General features: G+C 41.5%; 1 protein-coding gene across 3 annotated transcripts in view; it reads right to left on the bottom strand.

Moving 5' to 3' along the window:
- Positions 1-423: 423 nt before the first annotated feature.
- The window catches only part of SLC66A2 (solute carrier family 66 member 2), a 157,857-nt gene continuing 133,066 nt past the window's right edge, over positions 424-25,214 (bottom strand). Inside the window, exon 6 of one of the 3 annotated variants that reach the window (XM_073678896.1) lies at positions 424-2,850. In XM_073678896.1, coding sequence (XP_073534997.1) covers positions 2,643-2,850 — 208 coding nt within the window. In that variant the 3' untranslated portion in view covers positions 424-2,642. The remainder of the gene's footprint in view (positions 2,851-25,214) is intronic. The other 2 variants (XM_073678895.1, XM_073678897.1) reach the window with 2 other exon arrangements.

Raw genomic sequence — 25,214 nt, 5'->3', positions numbered from 1 at the left:
CATATCTTATTTTGTTTGTATATGTCACCTATAAATTGTAAAGTGCTTAGGAATACACATCTTTTTCCACAGAATGAACAAGTGTTGGATTTCACAATATGAAGACCACACAAAAATGTATTTTTTTTAAAAGATATTTTTCTTTCGCTGAAGTAGTACACCAAATAAATTGAGTATTACCGTAATCGTATCGACATGGAAAATGAAGTTTACATGTGACTTTGTACAGCACAGTGTATATATCTATAATAAAATAGATTTAAAGGACTATTTCATACGTATTGTTTTTGTTCATGCTTCCTAAGAAAACTAAAAAGTGATCAATAACGCATATGTAATATTTTTTATTTATATAGCGCCAATATATACAACTTATTTAGTATATCCTGCAGCGCATGGCACCGGCACAACTCCTGAGACAAAGCCATCTCTCTGACGTAACTCAATGACTGATTGTGGGAAAGCACTTGTAAAATAACATAACTGCACATCGATATTACAAAAGGGGGTTAAAAGGCTATTTACAGTTACAGCATATAGCTAGGATTTTTAACGCTCCCATCAACACTGTATTCAAGTAAAAAGGGTTCCCTGCACATCTAGTGGACAGGAGCACAAATGTACAGTGAAAAATTGTCCTTTATTATCAGGATCAGTGGGGATCCATCACTTATAACAGTAGATCCCAGTTAACAGCTAGTGAGAGATTTAATAGAAATATCAATCCTAACTCCATGTTTTTCTTTCCTCAGAATTTAACTCCTATGGTGTATACCGTGGAGCCTTGATTGATTCTTTTCTTCACCTTGATAGGTGCTTTATTCTGTGGCAGGACATATTTTTGTAGCTCTTATTTCAACAATCGAACACCCGTTAAGCACCTTTTAGTAAAAAAAAAAATGCACAGGCACCCAGTGTGAAATACTAAAGAGGCATGTATTGTTAAGATAAAACAGCTTCATACATTTTTATTGCCATATTAACACAGAAATGACAATTTGTTCACATAAAATTCTCATAATATTCAATTGGTCATCTAGTTTATCCAATGTGCAGTTTTGACATTAATGTACAGAATAAAATATCTGATGCATGTGGTACAGAATATAAAAGTATAAATCTTAGGCTATATTCACTCTGCAATAATTCTCTGTTCCTTCAGGCTTCCATTGCTTGTCAACAGCCAGAATAATATAGCGAGGATCCGACATGCAACAGAACCACCATGACCATCATGGCTTCAGTAATGATGAAGGTCATAACACTAGTGTGAACAGAACACCTTTGCAGCCATACCCGTCTGCTTCCAATATTATACTATACATTTTAACAATATCCCATTAAAATTTACAATCGATAAGAAAAAAAAATGGCATAAACCACAAGAAAATTTTTAAAATAAAATAAAAAATGTGCCTGCTGAATAAAAAACATGAACCATTGAAGAAAGCGTATTAATAATAAACAGACAATCTTTGTGGTCTGGCAAGGCATCAGTAACAATGATTATATTGAATAATCATAGAATAAAAGTTTTGGATAATACAAGTAACAATGTAAAAGTAAGAGCCATCTCGTGTGTATGGTAACATTCTTGCAAAAGCCTGGAACGTAGATGACGGCAGCCATGCCATCCATAAACTGGTGGTTGTAACCCACCTCAAGGACCTCAATCTACAGGTGAAAGTTCAGAAATCCCTCTTTGTAATTGTGTTTTTTAAATTATTTGATTCATAATGGTGCAAATTCAGTGCAAATACATCCATGGACTTGTAGTCACATTTAAGCATTATAGCATGCAGTGGAAGTAACACTATCTGATATAGTTGTATGGAGACAAGTGAAGAAACTGTTGTCTAGGATTTATATGGAGCCAAGTGCTCCACCCATAGAAAATACATTGCATAGCAAAGTGTTATAGGTTACCTGGATAGGTGGAGCAAATATCCAACGTATAAGTTTACATAGACAAGATCATTTACTAGTTCATCCCATGAGGCACACTATACAGTAGACAACACTGGCAAATAGTCAATCTGTCAAAAATGCAAACGGGTGCAAATAGAGAAGCAAAACTTACAATGGGGCACCAAATTCCAAATCAACAATGTCCAAAACTTGTTTAGCCACATCCACTTTGTAGATGCAGAAAATTTTCCTAGTCTGCTTCCTTTTTCCCATCCCCAGGGGAATAGTATGGATTCCCCACTGAATGCAAAAGTGCCGAATATGACTATTACGCCAACAATGCCATTCTAGTTAGCATACTGCCCACGGCTGGCAGTGATAAGTCATACATTTCGACATACATATATACTAGCTTGAGTAATGTCTACACTTCACACTACAGAAATCTGCATTCAAATATACACAGATGCATACAGTGAGAGCATATAATTCACATTTCAATTCAGGGTTTGCCGAATTCATTTTGAAGAGAACTCTTTCACTAAGTAGGGGAGCAGAGCTGACAATGAATGAGGGTAACAGCATTGTGAAATATCGTTGGAGGCAAAAAACACTTAAGTATATTAACGGTGGGTAAAGAGGTTCCGAGACCCAAACACAGACATGTGCATTATTGGTGCAAAAGCAGTTGTAGACTTGGGAAGCACGTGATCAGACAGTACATGTTCTCTTCATCACAGAGCTTTGGCACTGGTAATATGTGTGGTATGAGACACTGGCTTCTGAGGGTATACACTGTAGATGTACACTTGCAGCAAAATGGTAATGTCTACAAGAACCTGCAGGAGGCCACAGATGGTAAACTGGAAGGGAGCTTGGTTAAGAATAAAGTAAGCAGTCTTGAAGGTGTCTCCACTTGTCCACATCAGTACCATTTTTATGCTGAAAAAAAAAAAAAGAATAAGTATCAGAAAATAGGCCACAATTATACAAATTATCTTGCAAATGACAAACAAAAATTGAATACAATATGGCTGTTCTAATGCTAAAATTCAACCCCCTAGCCTACGTAGCACATGCACAGGTAGGACTGTTAGGCTGAAAAATCCAACAAGGATTTGAAAAAAAATCTGTGGCAGAAATCCATGGGTGACCATGTGTTTATTGTGCATGGACGTTGTTTTTTTTCACAGCGACGTGGATTTTAAATCTGAATGCAGAAAAATGTATATAGAAAACAATAGAAAGTGTAATTAAAGAGAATCTGTCATCAGGTTTCTGCTTTTTAATCTCAGAGCAGCATAATATAGGGAAATAGAACCCGATTCCAGAGATATGTCGCTTACTAAACTGTGTTATAGTTTCAATGCAATCAGTGTTTTATCAGCAGGAGATTATCACTAGAGGACTAGGTTTCATGTGCAGGCCAGTCCATCTAATCTGTGTATACCCACCCCCACCACTGATTGGCAGCTTGCTGTCCACACAACGTGTACACAGGAAGTTGCCAACCAGTGATGTGGGTGGGGATATACACAGCTCAGCATTCTTACCACTGCTATATCTACAGCAGAGTAGATACATACATACATACATATACACACATAAAGTACAGACCAAAAGTTTGGACACACCTTCTCATTTAAAGATTTTTTTCTGTATATTCTTGACTATGAAAATGGTACATTCACACTGAAGGCATCAAAACTATGAATTAACACATGTGGAATTATATACTTAACAAAAAAGTGTGAAACAAATGAAAATAGGACTTATATTCTAGGTTCTTCAAAGTAGCCACCTTTTGCTTTGATGACTGCTTTGCACACTCTTGGCATTCTCTTGATGCGCTTCAAGAGGTAGTCACCGGAAATGGTCTTCCAACAATCTTGAAGGAGTTCCCAGAGATGCTTAGCACTTGTTGGCCCTATTGCCTTCACTCTGCGGTCCAGCTCACCCCAAACCATCTCGATTGGGTTCAGCTCTGGTGACTGTGGAGGCCAGGGCATCTGGCGTAGCACCCCATCACTCTCCTTCTTTGTCAAATAGCCCTTACACAGACTGGAGGTGTGTTTGGGGTCATTGTCCTGTTGAAAAATAAATGATAGTCCAACTAAACGCAAACCGGATGGAATAGCATGCCGCTGCAAGATGCTGTGGTAGCCATGCTGGTTCAGTATGCCTTCAATTTTGAATAAATCCCCAACAGTGTCACCAGCAAAGCACCCCCACACCATCACACCTCCTCCTCCATGCTTCACGGTGGGAACCAGGCATGTAGAGTCCATCCGTTCACCTTTTCTGCGTCGCACAAAGACACGGTGGTTGGAACCAAAGATCTCAAATTTGGACTCATCAGACCAAAGCACAGATTTCCACTGGTCTAATGTCCATTCCTTGTGTTCTTTAGCCCAAACAAGTCTCTTCTGCTTGTTGCCTGTCCTTAGCAGTGGTTTCCTAGCAGCTATTTTACCATGAAGGCCTGCTGCACAAAGTCTCCTCTTAACAGTTGTTGTAGAGATGTGTCTGCTGCTAGAACTCTGTGGCATTGACCTGGTCTCTAATCTGAGCTGCTGTTAACCTGCGATTTCTGAGGCTGGTGACTCGGATAAACTTATCCTCAGAAGCAGAGGTGACTCTTGGTCTTCCTTTCCTGGGGCAGTCCTCATGTGAGCCAGTTTCTTTGTAGCACTTGATGGTTTTTGCAACTGCACTTGGGGACACTTTCAAAGTTTTCCCAATTTTTCGCACTGACTTAACTTAATTTCTTAAAGTAATGATGGCCACTCGTTTTTCTTTACTTAGATGCCTTTTATTTGCCATAATACAAATTCTAACAGTCTATTCAGTAGGACTATCAGCTGTGTATCCACCAGACTTCTGCACAACACAACTGATGGTCCCAACCCAATTTATAAGGCAAGAAATCCCAATTAAACCTGACAGGGCACACCTGTGAAGTGAAAACCATTTCCAGTGACTACCTCTTGAAGCTCATCAAGAGAATGCCAAGAGTGTGCAAAGCAGTCATCAAAGCAAAAGGTGGCTACTTTGAAGAACCTAGAATATAAGACATATTTTCAGTTGTTTCACACTTTTTTTGTTAAGTATATAATTCCACATGTGTTAATTCACAGTTTTGATGCCTTCAGTGTGAATGTACAATTTTCATAGTCATGAAATGCAATAAAAAAGTCCAAAACTGATGGGAGAGAAAAACCATGTAGCCTAGAAATATTCATAAGGTCATTTTCTGCCTAATATTTCAGCCACCCTAGACTTACAAAGGCATAAAGTAATACAGTACAAGTAAAATATAAAGAAGTTAGTAAATAGGGGAATGCCTTACAGAAATGCTTGATAATTTGTATATGATATACTACTAAACCCAATAGACTAAGTAGATGTTCAGTTGGTATACAGTGTACACAGGGAGGAAATTGAATCAGGGTCTGAAAGCATTTATCCAGATTTCGAGTATTCCAATTAGTAAGATTCCCACTGATCTTTAAAATAGGGGTAATAGGTTCTCGTCCCTGGCAGAGAAGTGGTCATGAACATAATGAAACCGTGAACAAACAAAGTAGAATTATTGACATAAATCCTAGAAAAGAAAAATAGATTGCACTGGTGCTTTAAATTTCAAACCTCCCATGTAACCCTACATCTTACTTCCAAGCCCCCTCTTTACAAAAGAATAATAAAAAAAAACATCAATGGCAGAATGTCACTTCAGTCATTTCTGTTGTGTGTGCCATGCCTTCTTGTTAGGTTTCAACTCTCAGTATGTGAACTTTCCGTGTGATGACAAGAGTAATGGTGTTGATAGGTCCCACTTGTACACTTTAATACAACCCAGTGTTATCTTTTATAGCATCAATCATTCAGGATATTAGAAAGAGCTTCATATGGTTCATAAAGGAGATAAACCACACAATGTTTGAACAGCACAGAGCCTCTTAATCCAAAGCTACAGGAGTATAAAACCAGGGGAATATGGGGTTACCGACGGGACAGAACATGAGAAACACAAGGCAAAAGATAAAATAAATAATCAGTCTGTCACATAGGTCTGAAAAATGAACCAACATTTGGCCTTAAAGAAGTTGTCCACTACTTGGGCAACTCCTTGTCATACCCCATTCTTGGCCCCGATAAGATAAAAAAGCTTATACTCCCATCCCGTGTAGGCGTCGTTCCAGCGGTGTCGGCACTTGTGGTCCTGGGGCTCCCGTGTGGTTGTTGTGACATGTGAGCCCGGTGCCCATTCAGCGTCAGCGTCACTGTCTCCACCTTCGGACAAACTTGAACATAAAGAGGAAGCAAAGTAGCAGCAGCCCAGACTTTTTCACGTTCAATTTGACAGAAGGACAGAAGGCGTAGACGTTAAGTGTCACAACAACCGCACAGAAGCCCCGGGACAGTGAGTGCCAACACCGCTGGAACGACGCCGGCACATGAGACGAGTATAGGCTTTTTTAATTTACCGGGGCCAAACATTTAGATCAAGAAGGATTTATGTAGATGGTAACTTGGACCATTCTGTATTTGGATAAAAGACAACATAGCCTTCGAAACTATTCATTTCTAGACAGAATTTTCTCCTCAAAAATAGAGACATAAGTTCCTGAAATGTAAAGCCTTTTAACATATTCCGTTCCTGGTTGTAAGGCAGGCCATATGCATTAAATAGCCGATGGCCAAAGCTACTGTTCCTGAAACCCCCATTCTCCCCACATCCATGCTGGGTTACGCTGAGCGTGCATGTCTTCTCAACAGAGGAGAGCAAGCTGCTGCCCAACATTTCTACCATGGCTTATCTCCTTGAAATGTTTTCCACCTAGATTTCACAGTTGGGAGCAGGGGCGGGCACATCCCTGGTGCAACCTGTGCAGTCGCAGAGGGTCCCAAGAGGTGTGGGGAATGACGACAACACTATTATCTGTAAAGCAGGTGAAATTATGCATTATGATGAGCTGTTGGACTGAAATGGGATCATATATTGTTTTGGCACAGAGGTCTTCTTCTGTCTGTGTCCACTACTGGTTGGGAGGACCCCATACAAATTAGATGGTATGTGTGTTTGGTCAATATATATTTAATGTGTATGGCTAGATCAATAGTTTGACTGCAAAAACACATTGGAATTAACAGTTTTGTTATAGAGTTGGCGCAAGCCACTGCGTTTAACAGAATCAAAAGAACCCAATTATTTGGTCCTTTAATCTACAAACATAAATTTGGGCTTTGCCAAAGGGCTCCCAGGTTGTCTCTGAAGATTTGTTGCTCATTGGTGCTGAAAACTGAATAGAGTAACCAACAAATCAAGGGCAGATTAAGAGAATAATTAGTCAGTGACAAAATTAGAGTCCAGGAGCAAAGCAAGGGGAAACCGGATTAGAATAGAATTTAGAATAGGATAAACAATTTGACAAATGTGAGATACAACCATCTGAGGTTTAACCCTGTTATTTGTGCTCTAGTTTTGTCAACAAGGCTAGTTAAAAAATAGCTGGACCACAATACAGAAGTCTAAAGAGTTATCCTCATCGCCATTGATTGGCATAATTAGACAGTTTTTATGAAAACAAGCAGCTTTCCATGTTACTTTTTATTACAATACCTCCCTTGTTCCTTGATGAGTAGACTTTTATTGTTTTCCTTAGTTAGTGGTAGCGCACGGTTAGCTACTGATTCTGGTCATCTTCAATCCCACTGCTCTTCTGATGCTGCAGACTCAAAACTGCCCACCTATATAGCAGCATTGTAGAGTGCATAGTTCTGCCAGTGGTGCAATGATGCCACTGGTCCAAATGATCAAAAAGGAGCCTGTCGAGCCATGCGCAGCTACTTTAGAGCATAGGGCAACCACTTTAAGGACACCAGGTAATAGTAGCATACACAAGAACAAGCAAAGTCAATAGAAACTTTAAATAATGTGTAGGTGTTGCTGACTGGTCTGCTGACTTGGCTCTCCGCGAATAGCTGGTCATTTAAGTCCTTTCTAATGGAACAGAAAGCCAGTATCTCTGAGTGAATAGGTGGTTGATTGTATTTTGCCATAAGCCATCCGAAATATCTACCACCACAACCTTAAAGCCGGGAGCAGAGGCGGCTGGAAGAGGAAAACAGAGCAGACCATCAAAGGTACATGAAACAGATCATATGTTTACATGGGTGAGGACCAGCAGTTAGAGAGACTATAACAACTCTTAGGAAGAATGTTATCTACATTGTTATGTACAGTTAAACTTTCCTCCATCTGAACTGCTCTTCATTTGTAAAGATTGAACTATTAATTCTGTAATCCATAACTTCATAATGAACAGCATTATTTTGCCCTTTAATTGGTCCAGTTTTCATTCCGTAAGTAGTTCTAATGCATACAGATTGGATTAAAAAAAAATAATAATAAGACGTACTAAAAATAATAAAGGTTTCACATGGCTTAAACGAAAAAGAACACTTGTTATCGAGACTTGTTATTTGGCTTCAAGGCATACAACGTACTGAACAGTGTGAAATAACATACTGTGTGCTTTTCAAGATATGTGGTTAGTGGTCTCAATGGTCAGTTTCGACAGTGAGAATGCCTGAAGACTTTATTCTGGGTTTTTAGTTTGAACATAAAGAAATGGAATAAAGAATGTAATGCCCCCAGAAGTAATTTAACATTCCCTGCTAAGCCATAAGTACATTTTTGCAACGTTGTATTTTAATTGTGCTCCTCTCTTTTCTAGGATAGATGATCCTTGGAGCGTGCAACCATATGCTGAAGTAAAGGCATAGGTACAAATAAGACTTACAGAAGTAGAATTTAAACTAACTGGTAAAAATGTCCTTATTTTTTTCTATCGAGACCCTTTAGTAAATGAAAGGGTCATGTAAAAATGCAAATCTGAAGAGGAAACCTAACAATAAAATATGAGATCATCAAGTATCCAACAACAGTTTGTTATAAAACCCTCCTTTCCTTCAATTCTCTCAAAAATTGGCATTTTAGATTAAAAATGTATTCTGAATAGAAGAAAATTATGTAATATTAATTCTCATTAATCCCTTTCAATAAGGTTATTATGTTCTAACAATACCAACATCTCCACATATCTGCAAAGGCGGGGCACAGCGATGGGGGCGGCCTGCGCGCCCTCGTATGCTAACCTTTTTTTAGGGGCATGGGAAAGACAAGTTTTTGGCGATGAGGGCGCGGGGGCCACGGACCAAATTTTATGCTGGCTCCGCTATATTGATGATATTTTGTTTTTTTGGCGAGGGACGGTGCAGGAGCTCGATGAATTTATGGTCCAATTGAACCAGAATACATGGGGCATTAAACTGACATATAGATTTCATACTACTAAAATTGACTTTCTGGATGTCGAGCTGGAGGTTGATGGTGGGAGGTGCCTCCAGACCGACATTTTTAGAACGTCTACGTCAGTTAATGCCCTAATACACGCTGATACAGCCCACCACCCTACCACTATAAGGGCCGTCCCCGTCGGGCAATTCCTGAGGGCGAGGCGGATCTGCTCCTCTGACCTTAGATTTGAGCGTCAGGCCGTGGATTTGAGGCTCAGATTTAAACAACGAGGGTACAGTAACAGATGTATCAAGCATGGATATGATAGGGCTAGACGAACCCCACGTAACAACTTAATATATTCCAACGTTATTAGAGGATCGGAGACCGGACAGGCAAAAATTCGGTATATTTCGAATTATAACCATGGGTGGGAGAATATGAGGAGGATTATGACCAAGCATTGGGACATTTTGGCAACCGACCCCTCCCTGGGACCAATTCTTGGGGATCGTCCCCTTATGACACCGAGACGGGCCAAGAATCTTAAAGATTTATTAGTGTCGAGCCACTATGTTCCGACACAACCAAATCCCTTTGGCTCTCGTGGACCGACCCTTGGAACCTTTCCCTGCGGTCGTTGTCTTGCCTGCACCAATGTCGCGCGCTGCAACACGTTTACGTCCTCAGATGGCAACAGACTCTTTAAAATAAGACACTATATTTCATGTGGCACTAGTAATGTCATCTACTATGCCATATGTGATTGCCCCCTAATCTATATTGGCCTTACTTCCAGAGAACTGAGAATACGTGTGCGTGAGCACGTGCGCGACATTGGTGCGGCCAGGACAGCGACCGATGTTAGCGAACTTAAAAGTATTCCTAGGCATTTTAGGGCTGTCCATAATTGCGACCCTCGCTGTTTCAAAGTGCGGGGGATAGACGTGATACATTTGGGTTCACGGGGCGGCAATGTCAAAAAGATTTTGGCGCAGGTTGAAGCTAAGTGGATAGTAACACTTGGGACATTGTCGCCCCGTGGACTTAATGAGTCCCTCTCTTTTTCCTCCTTTTTGTGATGTTGGTCTTTTCTGGTTGATTTTAATTTTAATTTATACAATTTACCCTCTCCCTGTTACCCTCACTGTGTTCGAGGGATATATATGTTTGTCTGGGGTTATATCTGTCTTCATGTTTTTCCTTTTTTGTTTGGTTTTAAATTAATTTTGTGTTTTTAACTGTATACATTTCTCAGTTTTCTTTTAGATAACAATATAACTCTTCTCTTAGCACCCTATCGGATCAATCTTCATTTATTTCAATATGATTATGTGATGCAGATGCTCCATAGAAATTAAGGATGGGATGACAGAAATATGGAAAAAGACAAAGAAAAGGGCCTGATGGATAAATTGTCATGGATATGGTGTCATGATAGGAAATTTCCTGTTTAATTCCTGCCTTGTCTTCCTTGGTTCTTGTGTACATTTACTTTGTTGTATGCACTGCTGCCCTGGGACGTGGTGCGCATGCGCCGGCCTCCCTGCTGGTGGGCGCGCCTCCGGCTGTCATTATGACGTCCGCGCACGGTCGGGCACCTCCGCTCTATGAGCGGCGTGCCCGCGCGTGCGCGATGATGTCTTGACGGCTTGGGGCGTGGCCTGGCGCGGGTTACGGCGGGCGCATGCGCCGGCGTCGCGTCGCTAGGGCACCAGTGCATGCCCCCATCACACATGTGACCGGTCACGTGATTGCTCACGTGACCGGCACTAATGATTTAAAAAGGGTGCTTGTCCCTCTCTATCTGCACTGCCCCTTGAGAAAGCGGCCGTAATCGCCGCGAAACGCGCGTCGGGGGACGTACTATTTGTCCCAAAGCCCATTTGACTGCCCACCACCACCACCACCCCTGGTAAGAGTAACATCTCCCCCATTGTTTATTTGAGTGTCATGCCCTTTATGGCACTTTATGTTGAAATGTCTAAGAGGTCACTCTCCCCTCCTTTTATTTTGTAGGAGTGGGCGATTGGGGGATGGGAGGGAATATGTGGAGATGCTCTTCTATTTGTCCAACTCTACAGTTTACATTAATATGCACGCTGCACCTTAATTGATGGGTCTGTCTTTGATGCCTGTTTTTCATTATACTATAGGGCGCCACTAGGCATTTAAATTTAATGACAGTCCCTCAATCTGGTTATTCCATTGAGATAAATTATTGGTCCATCATTTATGTTATTTTAATCGTATTGGTTGGAAATTCTAGGTGCAGCGGGTTTTCCATTTTTCTCGTGGAGAAATCCCCTCTTATTTTTAGCTACAAGAGTTGTGCTTACTTCTGATTATAGCATCTAATATTGGGGCAGGTCCGTTTGGGCTTATGTGGATAATTCATTGTCCACCTTGCCTTTTCACTTGTTCTTTATCAATTTTCTTTTGTTTTTCTGATTATAAGATTTGTCTTAACTGTGTTAATAAAATATGTGTCTCTTTCTAAAAAACCATGAGGACTCTGTTTTTCTCTTAGTAAAAAAATCTCCACATTAATATATATTGCTAGTAAAACTTTGGAGGATACCTAACCGCAGGTCAGATTTATGCTGTCTGAGCCATGGGCAGCATGAATCAGACACTGGTTCAGTATAAATCCGAAATGCCGTGACATGCTAAAGAAAACGTGCATTGAAAAACTGTCTGTGTACAAAGCGGCTCGAGTGAGAAGTCTCTATATGTGTATAGAGAGACCTGTCACTCAAAAGGAGCGGGGTGTGGACCTGCCTCTCTGATGGCAGGTCCACACCCCGCTCCTCTCGAGTGATAGATCTCTCTATACATGAGTAAGGAGAGACCTGCCAGTCAAGGTAAGCAAGGTGTAGAAAAGTTGCCGGAGACTGACCTCTTAGAATATACACCCAAATGTCTATTCCGACAGCTTATCTCTAAAAAAAATAAATAAAAATCTATCATCGGAGATCCAACATGCCAGGTCCTTTTCTTCCCAGACATCATCTGTTGAGGTAGGGTTTGGAAGCCCCCATTGACTTTAGTCTGTCATCTGATCTCACAGATATTGGGGGGGGGATCAGTCAATGTTAGTATTATGTGTCTGATGGCCTTAAATGGGTTGGGTGCTTTCTTTTGTTCCTCACAAAGTGACAGCACATATGCTCCTCTATCAGTAGCCATTGTATGGACAGGTGACCAGGCCACTCCATCAGTCTCCTCCAACAGAAAAGCAGCTTTCCCATGTGAGGTGTCTTCCTGTTGGAGAAACCTGTTGGACAGGTCTGGTCACATGCATCTCCACCAGCAGCCATTGTATGGAGGAAAGTGCTGGTCATTTTGTGAGGAAAGTGACACTAACAAGAGAAAATGGCCAATCCCTTGAAAGCATAAGACTTTTTGAATATATTCTTTATATCGGTTCCAAATTGGAACCTCATTTTAATTGCGTTTAACGACAATGAATAATTGTATCGAACCAAAACAATAACCTATGAACAAGCTATCTCTTAAATTTGCTGACTATATAAGGAACACAAGGTAGAGACTTAAAGGGGTTTTACAGGAATTTTCAAGTTTGTGAGTGTAGAAGGGATCATTAGGGTATATAAAATAAGAATAGTGTTATTTACCACTCCAATGTCCAGCTGCTGCAATGGTCTCCATTGTCACCTTACTAAATTCTCAGTCAGAGAACTGATGGACAGGGTAGTCATCACTTATGGTTCTGGATAAACACCATTGGATTGGCAGCACTGGAGCAGAAGAACTTAATTCTTAATTTTTCCTCACAAAATTTGAAAAGTCCTGGAAAACTGCAGAAGGCGCCACTTTGTTCTGTCTATGCAGTAAGCAAAGTTATACTTTGAGCAGTGTATAAAAAAAAATCTATTATTGTTACATGCAGAACATCTGCTAATGTTAGACTTTTTTATTACTTTACTTTTGCTCTTGTAAAATTTCAAAGAATATCAATACCTAAAATTGTAATTTGTTATATAATCATTACTAGTATTGTTGTCTGCTAAATTGGGGTATAATAAATTGGGCAGATCTACAGCTCATTCTTAGGAGGACACTATTATTCAAAAGTCTGTCATTAGCACCTTGCTGATTTTTTTCTACATTGTTCATGGTAAAATGAATAAAACTAAAAATGAGAGAAAAAAAATGTTTTTTTTAATATATATATATATATATATATATATATATATATATATATATATATATATATATATATATATATATATATAATATATACACACGCATACACACACACACACACACACACACAGTAGTGTTCAAAATAATAGCAGCGTGTTTAAAAACATGAGATAAGCACAAATTCTTTATACTAGTTTTTATTTCCATGCATTGGGAACATCGCACACTGTTTTCTAATTCAAAACATGAAAAGAAATGCATAGAATTTTAACTACTTTACAGAAAATACCAAAAAATTAACATTGGGCTGTTCAAAAGGATAGCAGCGTCTCCATTTGTCTTTACAGACTCACAATATGTAATCTTTTTTGAGGATTTAGCATTCCTGTGAATCACTAATTTAATATTTAATTGTATACCCACAGGTTTTTAGAACTGCTTCACATCTACGTTGCATAGAGTCAACCAACTTTTGGCACCTGTCAACTATTATTCCAGCCCAGGATGCTTTGACTACATCCTAAAAAATGTTGCCATTTGTTGGCTTTGCCTCAAAAACGGCATTTTTGATGTCACAACCCACGTGTTCTATCAGATTAAGGTCCGAGGATTGGGCTGACCACTCCATAACCTCAATTTTGTTGGAGTGGAACCAAGATTTTGTTCAAGTACTGGTGTGTTAAGGGTCGTTGTCTTGTTGAAACACCCATTTCAAGGGCATATCCTCTTCAGCTTAAGGCAACATGACCTCTTTGAGAATTTGAATATATGCAAACTAGGCCATGATCCCTGGTATGCAGCAAATAGGTCCGGCACCATAATAAGAGAAACATGCCCATATCATGATGCTTGCACCACCATGCTTCACTGTCTCAGAGTGTACTGTGGCTTGAATGCAGAGTTGGGGAGTCGTCTGAAGAACTGTCAGCGGCCCTTGGACCCAAAAAGAACAAATTTACTTTCATCAGTTCACAAAATGTTTCTCCATTTCTCTTTAGGCCAGTTGAGGTGTTCTTTGGCAAATTGTATCCGCTTCATTACATGTCTTTTGTTTAACAGTGGGACTGTGCGGGGACTTCTTGCTAAGAGATTAGCTTCACACAGGCGTCTTCTAACTGTCACTGTACTCACAGGTAACTTGAAACTGTCTTTGACCATCCTAGAGCTGATCATTGGCTGAGCCTTTGCCATTCTGGCTATTCTTTGAATGGTGGTCTTCTGTTTTCTTCTACGTCTCTCTGGTTTTGCTTTCCATTTGAAAGCATTGGCGATCATTTTAGCTGAACAGCCTATCATTGTCTGCACTTCATTATAAGCTTTTACCCTCTCCAATCAACTTTTTAATCAAAGTATGCTGTTCTTCTGAACAATGTCTCGAACGACCCATATTTCTCAGGCTTTCAAGGAGAAATGCATGTACAACATGTGCTGGCTTCACCCTTAAATAAGGTCCACCTGATTCATACCTGTTTCTTCACAGAATGATTGACCTCACTAATTGAACACCACACTGCTATTATTTTGAACACACCCCTTTTAATTAATTAATCAAATACACAGACTCAAAAACATGCAGATAATGAATTCTGAGTCTTGGTTTTCTTAGAATCTACTGCACCAACTGGTACATTGTTTGACATGTGGTAATATAATTTATACCAAAAACAGTGATTAATCTGGTTAGTCATATTGGACTGCTATTATTTTGAAGTATACCATACTTCAGTTATGATTAAGAACCCAAGGACTAGGGCATAAAACATGTAACAGTCCTACACATGTGCTCGTATTTTTGTACCATTGTTTTCTTAAATTTCTTCAAATAAATTGTGGTTTTTCACTTCTTTTTGGACAAGTACTGGAAAACTTTTTTACATATTCTTTTACAAGCTGTAGAGAATACATTGTAGACTTATTTGTGCATAAAGAGTAAGTGCACTTTAAACGATGACCATAATGCAGAAAATAATCTTTGCTCAGAAGCCAATGGATATTAAAAAATATGCTTCACAATCGTGAAGTTTTTCTCATAATAATTAGAATCAAGGTTACAGTATTCCTTTTTGCTTTATGCCAATCTCTGCCGGTTTCTTGCTTTATAAGGTTACGTACATACAAGCAATCAATTTGCCACGCAGAATGTAATAATAATGCAATATTACAGCAAGACTATTAGTCAGAAAAAAATATATGGTTATGAGAGAGGATAAATCTGGAACTTGTACCGAACATCTTGTTATGAAAGAAATTTAACTTCTAGTGAATCCTGATCTGCTGCTGGCATTAAATGTCATCATGACATAGAATGACAAAATACCGCTGTGGGAAATATATTAATGCATGAAATGCAGTAGCTCCGACATGGACAAATTTAGATATCAAATAGCACACTTCTCATGTTCTCCTTCACACGCACAATGTTTTCAGCAATTTTCAAACAAATCAGCCATGAATTTCAAGGGTTTTTTTTAACCTCTCAATTACCAGGCCTAGAATGGCCTTAATGACCGGCCATTTTTTTTTTTTTTCACATTTTGCCTCTCCACTTGTCAGTAGCCATACAATTTTCATTTTTTCACTGCTGTGACTATATGTAGCTTTGTTTTATGTATTATGGTACAAATTTAATTGTTTGGGAAGTTTTTTAGGATACATAGAAAATTACTTGGTAATTTAAATTTTTTTGTACGTAAATATAAAAAAAGGGTTTTGTTTTTTCTCACAAAAGCATGCTAAAAACGCTTGACAAACACTTGTCCCTGGCAGAAAAAAATGCACGTAAAATGCGCAAGCTTTTTTTCTGCCAGGGATATGCAGAAACGCTCAGGAAAAATCTGGAGCATTGCTGAAACGTGGGCGCATAGCCTTACTGTCCAAATATTTCTGGACCTAACTGTGTGAGAGATTTGGCAAGTCAGAATAGTTAAACACATTGACATGACTAATTTCTGGACAGGAAAGCTAGGTAGCCTTTCCTGGGGTAAACAGGCTATAAGGGTTGACATTTATTAAAGGGAACCTGCATATATACGGTTAATCTGCAAGTTAATCTACTATATAATCGGCTTATCCCGTCTGTCTGTCCGTCCAGGAAATCCCGTGTCACTGATTGGTCCGGCCGCGGGAGATAGCAGGGCTGACTCCGCCCATGTGGTCATGTGACTCACCAACTGCCCATGACGTACTGAACATGTTTTGTCAGTCACAGTGTGTGATGTACTTCTGTCACGTTTAGTGAATACGTTCTGTCAGTCACAGTGTGTGACGTACTTCGGTCACGTTTAGTGAATACGTTCTGTCAGTCACAGTGCGACATAGTTCAGTCACGTTTACTAAACACGGTCAGTCAGAGTGTGACGTACTTCGGTCACGTTCAGTGAACACGTTCTGTCAGTACTTCTGTCACATTTCATTCACCGTGGTACGCGGAACAGGAGACCCCCGGCTGCAGCCGCAAATAGTCGTGATGTAAGCGGAAGCAAGAGCCGGCTGCAGCCGGGGGAATTACGTGCTGGCTGTGCGTGGTCAGCGATGTTGTCACAAGCAGTATTGACAACATGACGTAATTACAAAATTCATTAGGGGCCCCGGGGGGATACATTGGGGTGTTAATTTAAAGTAGTGCACAACCCATTTAAACACTGCTTCGCTGATTAGTCGCGCCCGGTCGACCGCATACATATTCTACAATACCCGATGCGTTAGAATCAGGCCACCATCTAGTAACGTTATAAGAATGCTAGACAGCAGAATTGCAAGTGCAGCACTTGGCAGAAAATTAACTTTATTTCTTCAGGGAGCTGCCGGCATTCAGTCATGCAGGCGTGCCCAGAGCAATTACAGTCACTACTCACTATGATGTGAATGGCGGATGTAAGCACGCCCCAGCACCGATTGACAGCTGGCTCTGTACTGATGCACTGCAGAGCTGGCTGTCAGTCAGTCCTGGGGCGTGATAACAGCTGCCGCTCTAAGTGTCATGGGCCTATATGACAAAGTCGGCAGGTCCTGGGAGAAATAAAGTTCATTTTCTTTCAAGTGCCGCACTTGCAGTACAGCGGTCAGGCTTCTCCATAACACTATTAACCTGCAGATTAACCCTATAACAGCATTTCAATAGTGTTATCGGACCCAACAGGTTCCCTTTAATATGCAGTACAAAGGGTTGTCTATACACCATGTTAGGATGTACAGATATTGTATCTGTATCCCATATGATATCACACATCACAAATGTATATCCAGACCACTGTGGAGGACACATCCACTAAAACTACCACTCAATTTATATCACTGAAGTTCTTCTATGCCCCACATATACTATTACCCAATTCCACTGTCTGTACCCAGATAGTTACCCCAATGACACACACGGCTCAATAAAATGGCATGAAAAACAGAAGCAATACATAATTCCTGTAAGAAGCTATCTGAATAGGTAACAATTTAGCATGCAGGGCTCAACCAGCTGAGGATTTTGGTCATACAGACTTGAATCACTTCCTAGTCCTCGCATAGGGTGCCGTACAAGGGGCAATTAGTAATAGGGAAGTACTCAACCATCCACGTCTCCACCTGCTCAGGTATTGTGTTAAGCTTCCTTCCAATATGAAGTCTTCACGTTGGAACATCAAACGTTAAAAGGAAAAATGTTCACTAAATGTGCCAACAATGTGATGCCTCCCTGATGCACTGGAGGCGATTTATAATTGCGTTTACGACATTATCTGGCATAAAAAAGTTGCAAATTATAGAACTCACCATAATTTGCAACATTTTACCCTGTTAATGCTACTTTATCAAGAAGTGGGTGGAGTTTTATGAATTGGGGCCAGGCAAATTTACTATAATTTCTGGTAGAAAGTGGTGTAAATTATAGAGCAAATCTTAATAATTCTGGTGCATTTTAAATTGACGGGCTATTTACTAAGACTGGCGTAAATTATGTTGATTTAGTAAATTTCTCCCATCATTTATATTAAATGAAGAAATGTTGAAAAGGGGAAGAAAAAGATGTTACAATTTTCTGTATGATAAAACCTTCTCATTGCATCACCATTTAAAATTAAGACTACAGTAGTCTATGAGTGCCATATTACAGAGCCATATATTTGTGTTATGACTGTTTGGCCCCTTATGTGCAGACAAACCTGTTACTAATTTTTGTAGAACAAGCAGTAAATGTCAAATAACTGGAAACCACGTTGAAATAGCAATAAAAAGTCTAAGCCAAATGATGTCATGACTTGACAGCTTCTAATAGTTCTAATTCCCATATTTAAAAATGAATGTAAACTGATCATTGTGGTCATTAATAAAAGGGTTACAAGAAATACATTAAGAGAAAAGTTTCCTGAATCTTTGAGGATTATATTCCCATAATTATCTTTTCTGAGAATTCATTCAGAACCACGCCTTCAGGTCTATCATCATTCTCAAGGTCCACCAGCAGTTTTCTACTTAAGCTCAGCAATATTACATCTTTATGTTTTTATTATGGGAAAGAGATATTAAGGGTATACTCCCTTTGGCGTATAATTTGGCCGAGTGTTATCCGATGTTTTATCAGGTAACACTTGGCCCAATATTATACCATGGGGCAGTGCAGATCTGCAATTATTTTCTTATGCTGATTTGGCATGAGAAAACAATCGCAACATGCTGTGAGTGGATCCGATATTTGGATCACCCCCATACAAGTCTATGGGTGCATGTGAAACATCTGACTGAAGTCGGATGTTATCTGAGTGCAGTCTGATGTACATTCAGAGAAAATGGAGAAGATGAAGAAAGATCCTAGTTATTTACCGGTAACGGGATTTTACAGAGCCCATGACAGCACAACCTGAAAGAAGGTATGCGCCCATCAAGGACAGGAACCTACTGGATAAAAGGCGGTACCGCTCTCCCACATCAGTTTTTATTTCAGAGCATGAGAGGGCCTCCGAAAAATAGGTTAGTACACAACTACCACCTAAACATTTCTTAATAAAAACACCCTTAGAAGTGCACACCATAAGTGATAGAGGGGAGGGAATTAATAGGGTGCTGTCATGGGCTCTGTAAAATCCCGTTAGTAACTAGGATCTTTTCCCCTTCTCCCATGACAGCACCACCTGAGAGATTTAGAGAGATCAGACACCAGAGGGAGGGATCACTGCTTGCAACACCTTCCTCACAAAGGGCAGATCAGTAGAAGAGGAAAGGTCAAGACGGTAATGCTTGTAGAATGTAGAGGGGGATGACCAAGTTGCCGCCTTACATATGATGGACACATCCGCCTTCTCCGCCCAGGAAGCAGCTACAGCCCTGGTGGAGTGGGCCTTCAGGTTCTCTGGAACTGGCAGATTGCTAGAAGAGTATGCTAAACCAATGGTGTCCCTGACCCATCTAGCTATGGTTCCCCTTGTAACCTTAAGCCCTTTCGTAGCCCCCTGAAATGAGATGAATAAGGCGTCACCTCCAAATACTGGACTAATACCCTCTTTACATCTAAAGTGTGAAGCCTTTGTTCCTCAGAATCACTAGGATCAGGATAGAAGGAAGGGAGAGTAATTACTTGTGTCCTATGGAATTTGGAGGATACTTTTGGAAGATAAGCCGGGTTTGGTCTTAAGGTTACTCTATCCATACACACTTGAGTGAACGGATGGTTTACTGACAGCGCCTGCAGATCACTAACCCTACGAGCTGACGTTAGAGCTACCAGCATGACTGTTTTAAGGTGAGATTTTTCTCCAAAACCTTCTCTGAGGGCTCAAAGGGAGGCTTGGTTAGCGCCTTTAGAACCAGATTAAGGTCCCAAAGAGGCACCCTTGGAGTAGGAATGGGTCTAGAACCACTGCAAGCTTTAATGAATCTGATAATCCACCTATTTGCTGCCAAGTCGCAATTTTATAGTGCCCCCAGAGCGAATACTTGTACCTTAAGGTTACTGATGGCTAACCCCATGCTTAAGCCCTTCTGAAGGAACTCCAGGATGGCTCCAATAGGAACCCTCCCTTTGAAGGACTGACCCGAGGTAGACAGAAATTTAGCCCAGGTTCTGCCATAGATCCTAGTAGTCACCGGCTTCCTACTCGCCAGTAGAGTAGCAACTAGACCTGGAGAAAACCCCTCCTATGTTAGTAGTGACCTTTCAAAATCCAGGCCGTCAAATGCAGATACGATCTTTGGGGATGGAAGACAGGGCCCTGCCTGAGGATATCTGGGGTGTCCGGAAGGAGCCATGGTTCCGCTTGGGACATTCTCTTCATCCAAGTGAACCTCTTAGTGAGTCTCTTAGGCTAAAATGGGGCGATATAACCCTCACCTGTTCTTCTCGGATCTTACTCAGGATTTTAGGAATCAGCATTAGAGGGGGAAAGGCATAAGCCAGGGTAAAGTTCCAGAGAATTTGCAGCGCGTCCACCGCAAAAGGCTTCTCCTTTGGATTCAGGGAGCAAAAGATTTTGGTTTTCCGATTGCATTTGTTTGCAAACAGATCTATCTGAGGTTGTCCCCATCAGCTGACAATCTGCTGGAATACAGCTGGATTCAATTCCCATTCTCCTTGTTTCAAGATGTGCCGACTTAGAAAATCGGCTCTTACGTTCTCTTCTTCTCTCATATACAGAGCCGAGAGCATGAATAGAGGACTCTCCACAAAATGAAGGATCTGATCTGTCACTAACATCAGAGGAAGGGATCTTGTTTCCCCCTGATGATTGATATAGGCAACTGTCGTTCGGTGGTCAGACAATATCCGGATGTGTTGACCCCGAAGAGGAGAACTGAACTCTACTACCACGTTTCTGACTGCCAACAGCTCCCTCATGTTGGAGGAGAGACCCGTCTCGCTGTCTGACCAGAGGCCCTGTATTGAATGATCTCTCAGGTGAGCTCCCCAGCCTTCTGCGCTTGCGTCTGTCGTAATCGTATCTGACACCTGGAAACACCAAGGAACCCCCAGAGATAGATTTACCGGATTCATCCACCAATCCAGCGAGTTGATTACCAAACTTGTAAGGGATATTCTTCCATCAAGGTGACCTCTGAGCCGTCTGTCTGCTGTCAGAATCTCCTGCTGTAGACGTCGGGAATGAAACTGGGCCCACTGTACTGCTGGGATACAAGATGTCATCGTACCCAATAGAGACATTGCATTTCTCAGGGTCATGGATTGATTGCTGATTACACGTGAGATGAGGGAACTGATCTTCAATTTCTTGTCCTCTGGCAGAAGACAAGTCTGACCATGACTTCTGCCAGAGCCAGTGCACAGAGTTGTTTTGATCTGCCCACCACTAAAAAATCGTCCAGGTAAGGGATGACTAGGATATCCTTCTCCCTTAGATGTGCTGTGACTTCCAGGATAATCTTTGTGAAAACCCATGGAGCCATGGAGACGCCAAAGGGAAGAGCTGCAAACTGAAAATGCTTTATGTGCTTGCCGAACTGTACAGCTACCCTCAGAAACTGTTGGTGTGCAGGAAAGATTGGGACGTGGTAGTAAGCGTCCTTCAAATCGAGGACGCACATGAAACACTCTGGAAACAACATCTTTATGGCCGATTTTATTGACTCCATCTTGAATGGCCTGTAAATTAAATGGTCGTTTAGCTTCAAGTTGACAATGGTTCTGAAGGAGCCATCCGGTTTCTTTATTAGGAAGAGAGTTGAGTAAAACCCTCTCCCTTGCTCGGGTACTGGTGTTTCTACTAGAACCCCCTTCACAACCAGAGCGAGTACTTCCTGCTGCAGGGCCATCTGTTCCCTTAGGCCTCTGGGGGCTGAAATCCTGACGGTGTCTCTGGGAATGGTTTTGAACTCCAACTTTAGCCCCCTCCCGATTATCCCTAAAATCCAGGCACTGGACAAGATCTTTTCCCAGGCGGGAAGGAAGTGGGACAACCTTCGTCCTACCTGGGGAGGCCCGTCACTTAGGGGCTTTTTTATTCTCAGAGGATGGACCCCCGAACATGAAGCCTCTGTTATTCGGCTTCCTGTCTATCCAGCTACTTTGGTCTCTGGAAAATTTGCTCCGATTATATTTCCTCTTCCGAAAGGAGCTCTTATATCGGGGAACAGATACAGTAGGAAACCCGTGTTTCTAGTCCGCGGCCTTATCCAGGATGTCATCTAAGGCCTTTCCGAAAAGAAAGTCTCCTTCACATGGGATTGAGCAGAGTTTAGATTTTGACTGCACATCCCCTGGCCAGCTCTTGAGCCATAATGCCCTACGGGCTGCATTGGAAAGGTTTGCTGACCTGGCAGCCAGCCTAACTGAATCTGCCGAAGCATCCGCAAGGAATGCAGCCACCCCCTGCAAAAGAGGAAGACCAGACAGAATTTTATCTCTAGGGACATTCCGTTTGATCTGGTCCTCTAACTGCTGTAGCCACCACTGCTGGTTTCAGGGCCCCTGCTGAGGACTCCCAAGCCTGTTTTAGAAAAGACTCCGCCTTTTGAATGAGCATATCTTTGAGTCCCCTAAATCCTCAAAAGGCAGTGTGGATCTTTTCGAGGACTTCGAGATGGCGACATCAATTTTAGGGGTTTTGTCCCACTTAGCTGCGTCCTCCTCTTCAAAAGGATATCTCCGCTTAGAAGAAGAAGGCAGCTGGCCTCTCCTCTCTGTTTTTTTCTACTCCCTATCTATACGAGTCTTGATCCTCTCGTTAACTGGGAATGTGCGTCTCCTCTTCTGATCTAAGCCCCTGAACATGACATCCTGAACTGTTCTGGGAGCCTTGGCATCGGCAATACCCATGGTTACTCTAATAGCCTTGACTAATCTTTCAGTATTGTCAACCGAAAAACATGGCCTACCCCCCTCCATCATCATCCGAAGACTTTGATGAAGACGATGATGAGAGGTCAGAGGGGGAAGGAGATTCCCTCGCGATACAGGACTCTACTGATTCCTCTGAGTACAAGGTAGCCCATTGCTGCTTTCTCCTCTTACGAGAGGTCAAGTTCTTTAAGGAATCCCAGACCTCCGTCTGGATTAAGGTTTTTAAATCCATAGAAAAGCTAGGGGACTCCTCTGCTATAGTTTTCTGGATACATCCAGAGCACAAGTTCTTAGTGTAGGAGTTCGGAAGGCTAACGTTACATAACGCACACTGTTTATTCTTAGAACTACTCTTTTTAGGTTCCTACTAGTGTTGAGCGAGTATGTTCAGTTAACCCCTTCGCCGAGTATACTCGGCCGAGCACACTCGGCCGAGCACCGAGTATTTATAGCGTACTCGGGCTTTAAGTTTTCGTCGCTCCGTGAACATGATTTGCAACTGTTTGACAGATTTAATACATGTGAGGAATTCCTGTTTTTCCAGCATTCCTCACATGTATTAAAACTGTCAAACAGTTGCAAATCATGTTCACGGAGCGACGAAAACTTAAAGCCCGAGCATTCTATAAATACTCGGTGCTCGGCCGAGTATACTCGGCGAAAGGGTTAACCAAACATACTCGCTCAACAATAGTTCCTACCAACCAGAAAGAAACGAAAAGAGAAAAAAGAGAAAAAACAGAGAAGAGCACATTACTAAGGTGAACTTCCACGAAGATCACTCACCACACTGCGGGTTCATATGAACGCTCCCATCTGGCGGAAGTGGACTCTCGAGCTTTCTTCTGACCGCTTCTGCCGGTACTCGTACGACCCCCACTGCTGTGGCTCTGATGATGGGAAGACTTAACATATACCGTATATTCCGGCGTATAAGACGACTTTTGAAGACTGAAAAATCTTCTGTCTAGTCTGGGGTCGGCTTATACGCCGGTAATGCTTTTGAACCTTCAGAAATTGACATGCGGGGATACTCTGGGGGTGTTAATAAGCTGCCGTGGCCGTATCCCTGCCATGTCGGAGTTAATATAAGGTGGAGGGAGTTAAAATACGGCGGCGGTAGGTCCAGACAGTCAGCGCTTCTTTGCTGAAACTGACACATCGCTGCGTATTCCCAGCTCCGGACACAGCGCAGGGCTTCTGTGTCGACAGCTTTCACTTGTTACAGAAGCGCTGCGCTGTGTCCGGAGCAGGGAAGTTCGCATCGCTTCTGTGACAATATATAAAAAGCCGGCAATTCAGCAGCGGCACCCGACAATTTAGAATAGAAAGAATAGAGCTTCACACATAGATTAGATAGATAGAAACATGTCAGTCACATATATATGAAGTACAGTGACAGTGCTGTTACTGTACTTGTCATCTAGTGTTAAAATAACGGATTTATTAAAAAAAAAAATTGGCATGGGGTTCCCCTTAATTTTAGTCTCTAGCGGAGGTTAAGCAGACGGCTGGGGCAGATGTTTGAAGCCTGGGAAGGGGGTAATACCCACTGAGCTTCCCAGGCTACTAATATCAGCCCCCAGCTGAATACCTAGCCTTTACTAGCTATTAAAATGGGGGATCCCAAAAAAATGACGTGGGGTCCCCCCTATTTTAATAGCTAGCAAAGGCTAGGCAGACAGCTGGAGGCTGATATTAATAGCCCAGGAAGGGTGCCATGAATATTGGCCCCCTCCCAGGCTAGAAACACCAGCCATCAGCCGCCCCAGAAATGGCGCATTCATAGGATGCGCCAATTCTGGCACTTAGCCTCGCTCTTCCCACTGCCCTGTAGCGGTGGCAGTGGGGTAATAGGGCTGGGGTTGATGTCAGCTTATAATGCCAGCTGACATCAAGCCCAGGTTAGTAATAGAGAGGCGTCTATAAGACACCCCCATTACTAACCCCATAGTCAAAGTTAAAAAAAACACAAACACCCAGAATAAAGTCCTTTAATTGAAATAAAGACACAAATCTTTATTGTTCTAAATTAAACCATACTTACCATCATGCCCA

Source organism: Phyllobates terribilis, unplaced genomic scaffold, assembly GCF_046119375.1.
Source record: "Phyllobates terribilis strain yellow unplaced genomic scaffold, ASM4611937v1 Scaffold_4__5_contigs__length_816908805, whole genome shotgun sequence".
Classification (NCBI taxonomy): Eukaryota; Metazoa; Chordata; class Amphibia; order Anura; family Dendrobatidae; genus Phyllobates; species Phyllobates terribilis.
The sequence above is the reverse complement of the archived record's forward strand: the minus strand, read 5'-3'. Positions and strand labels throughout refer to the sequence as shown.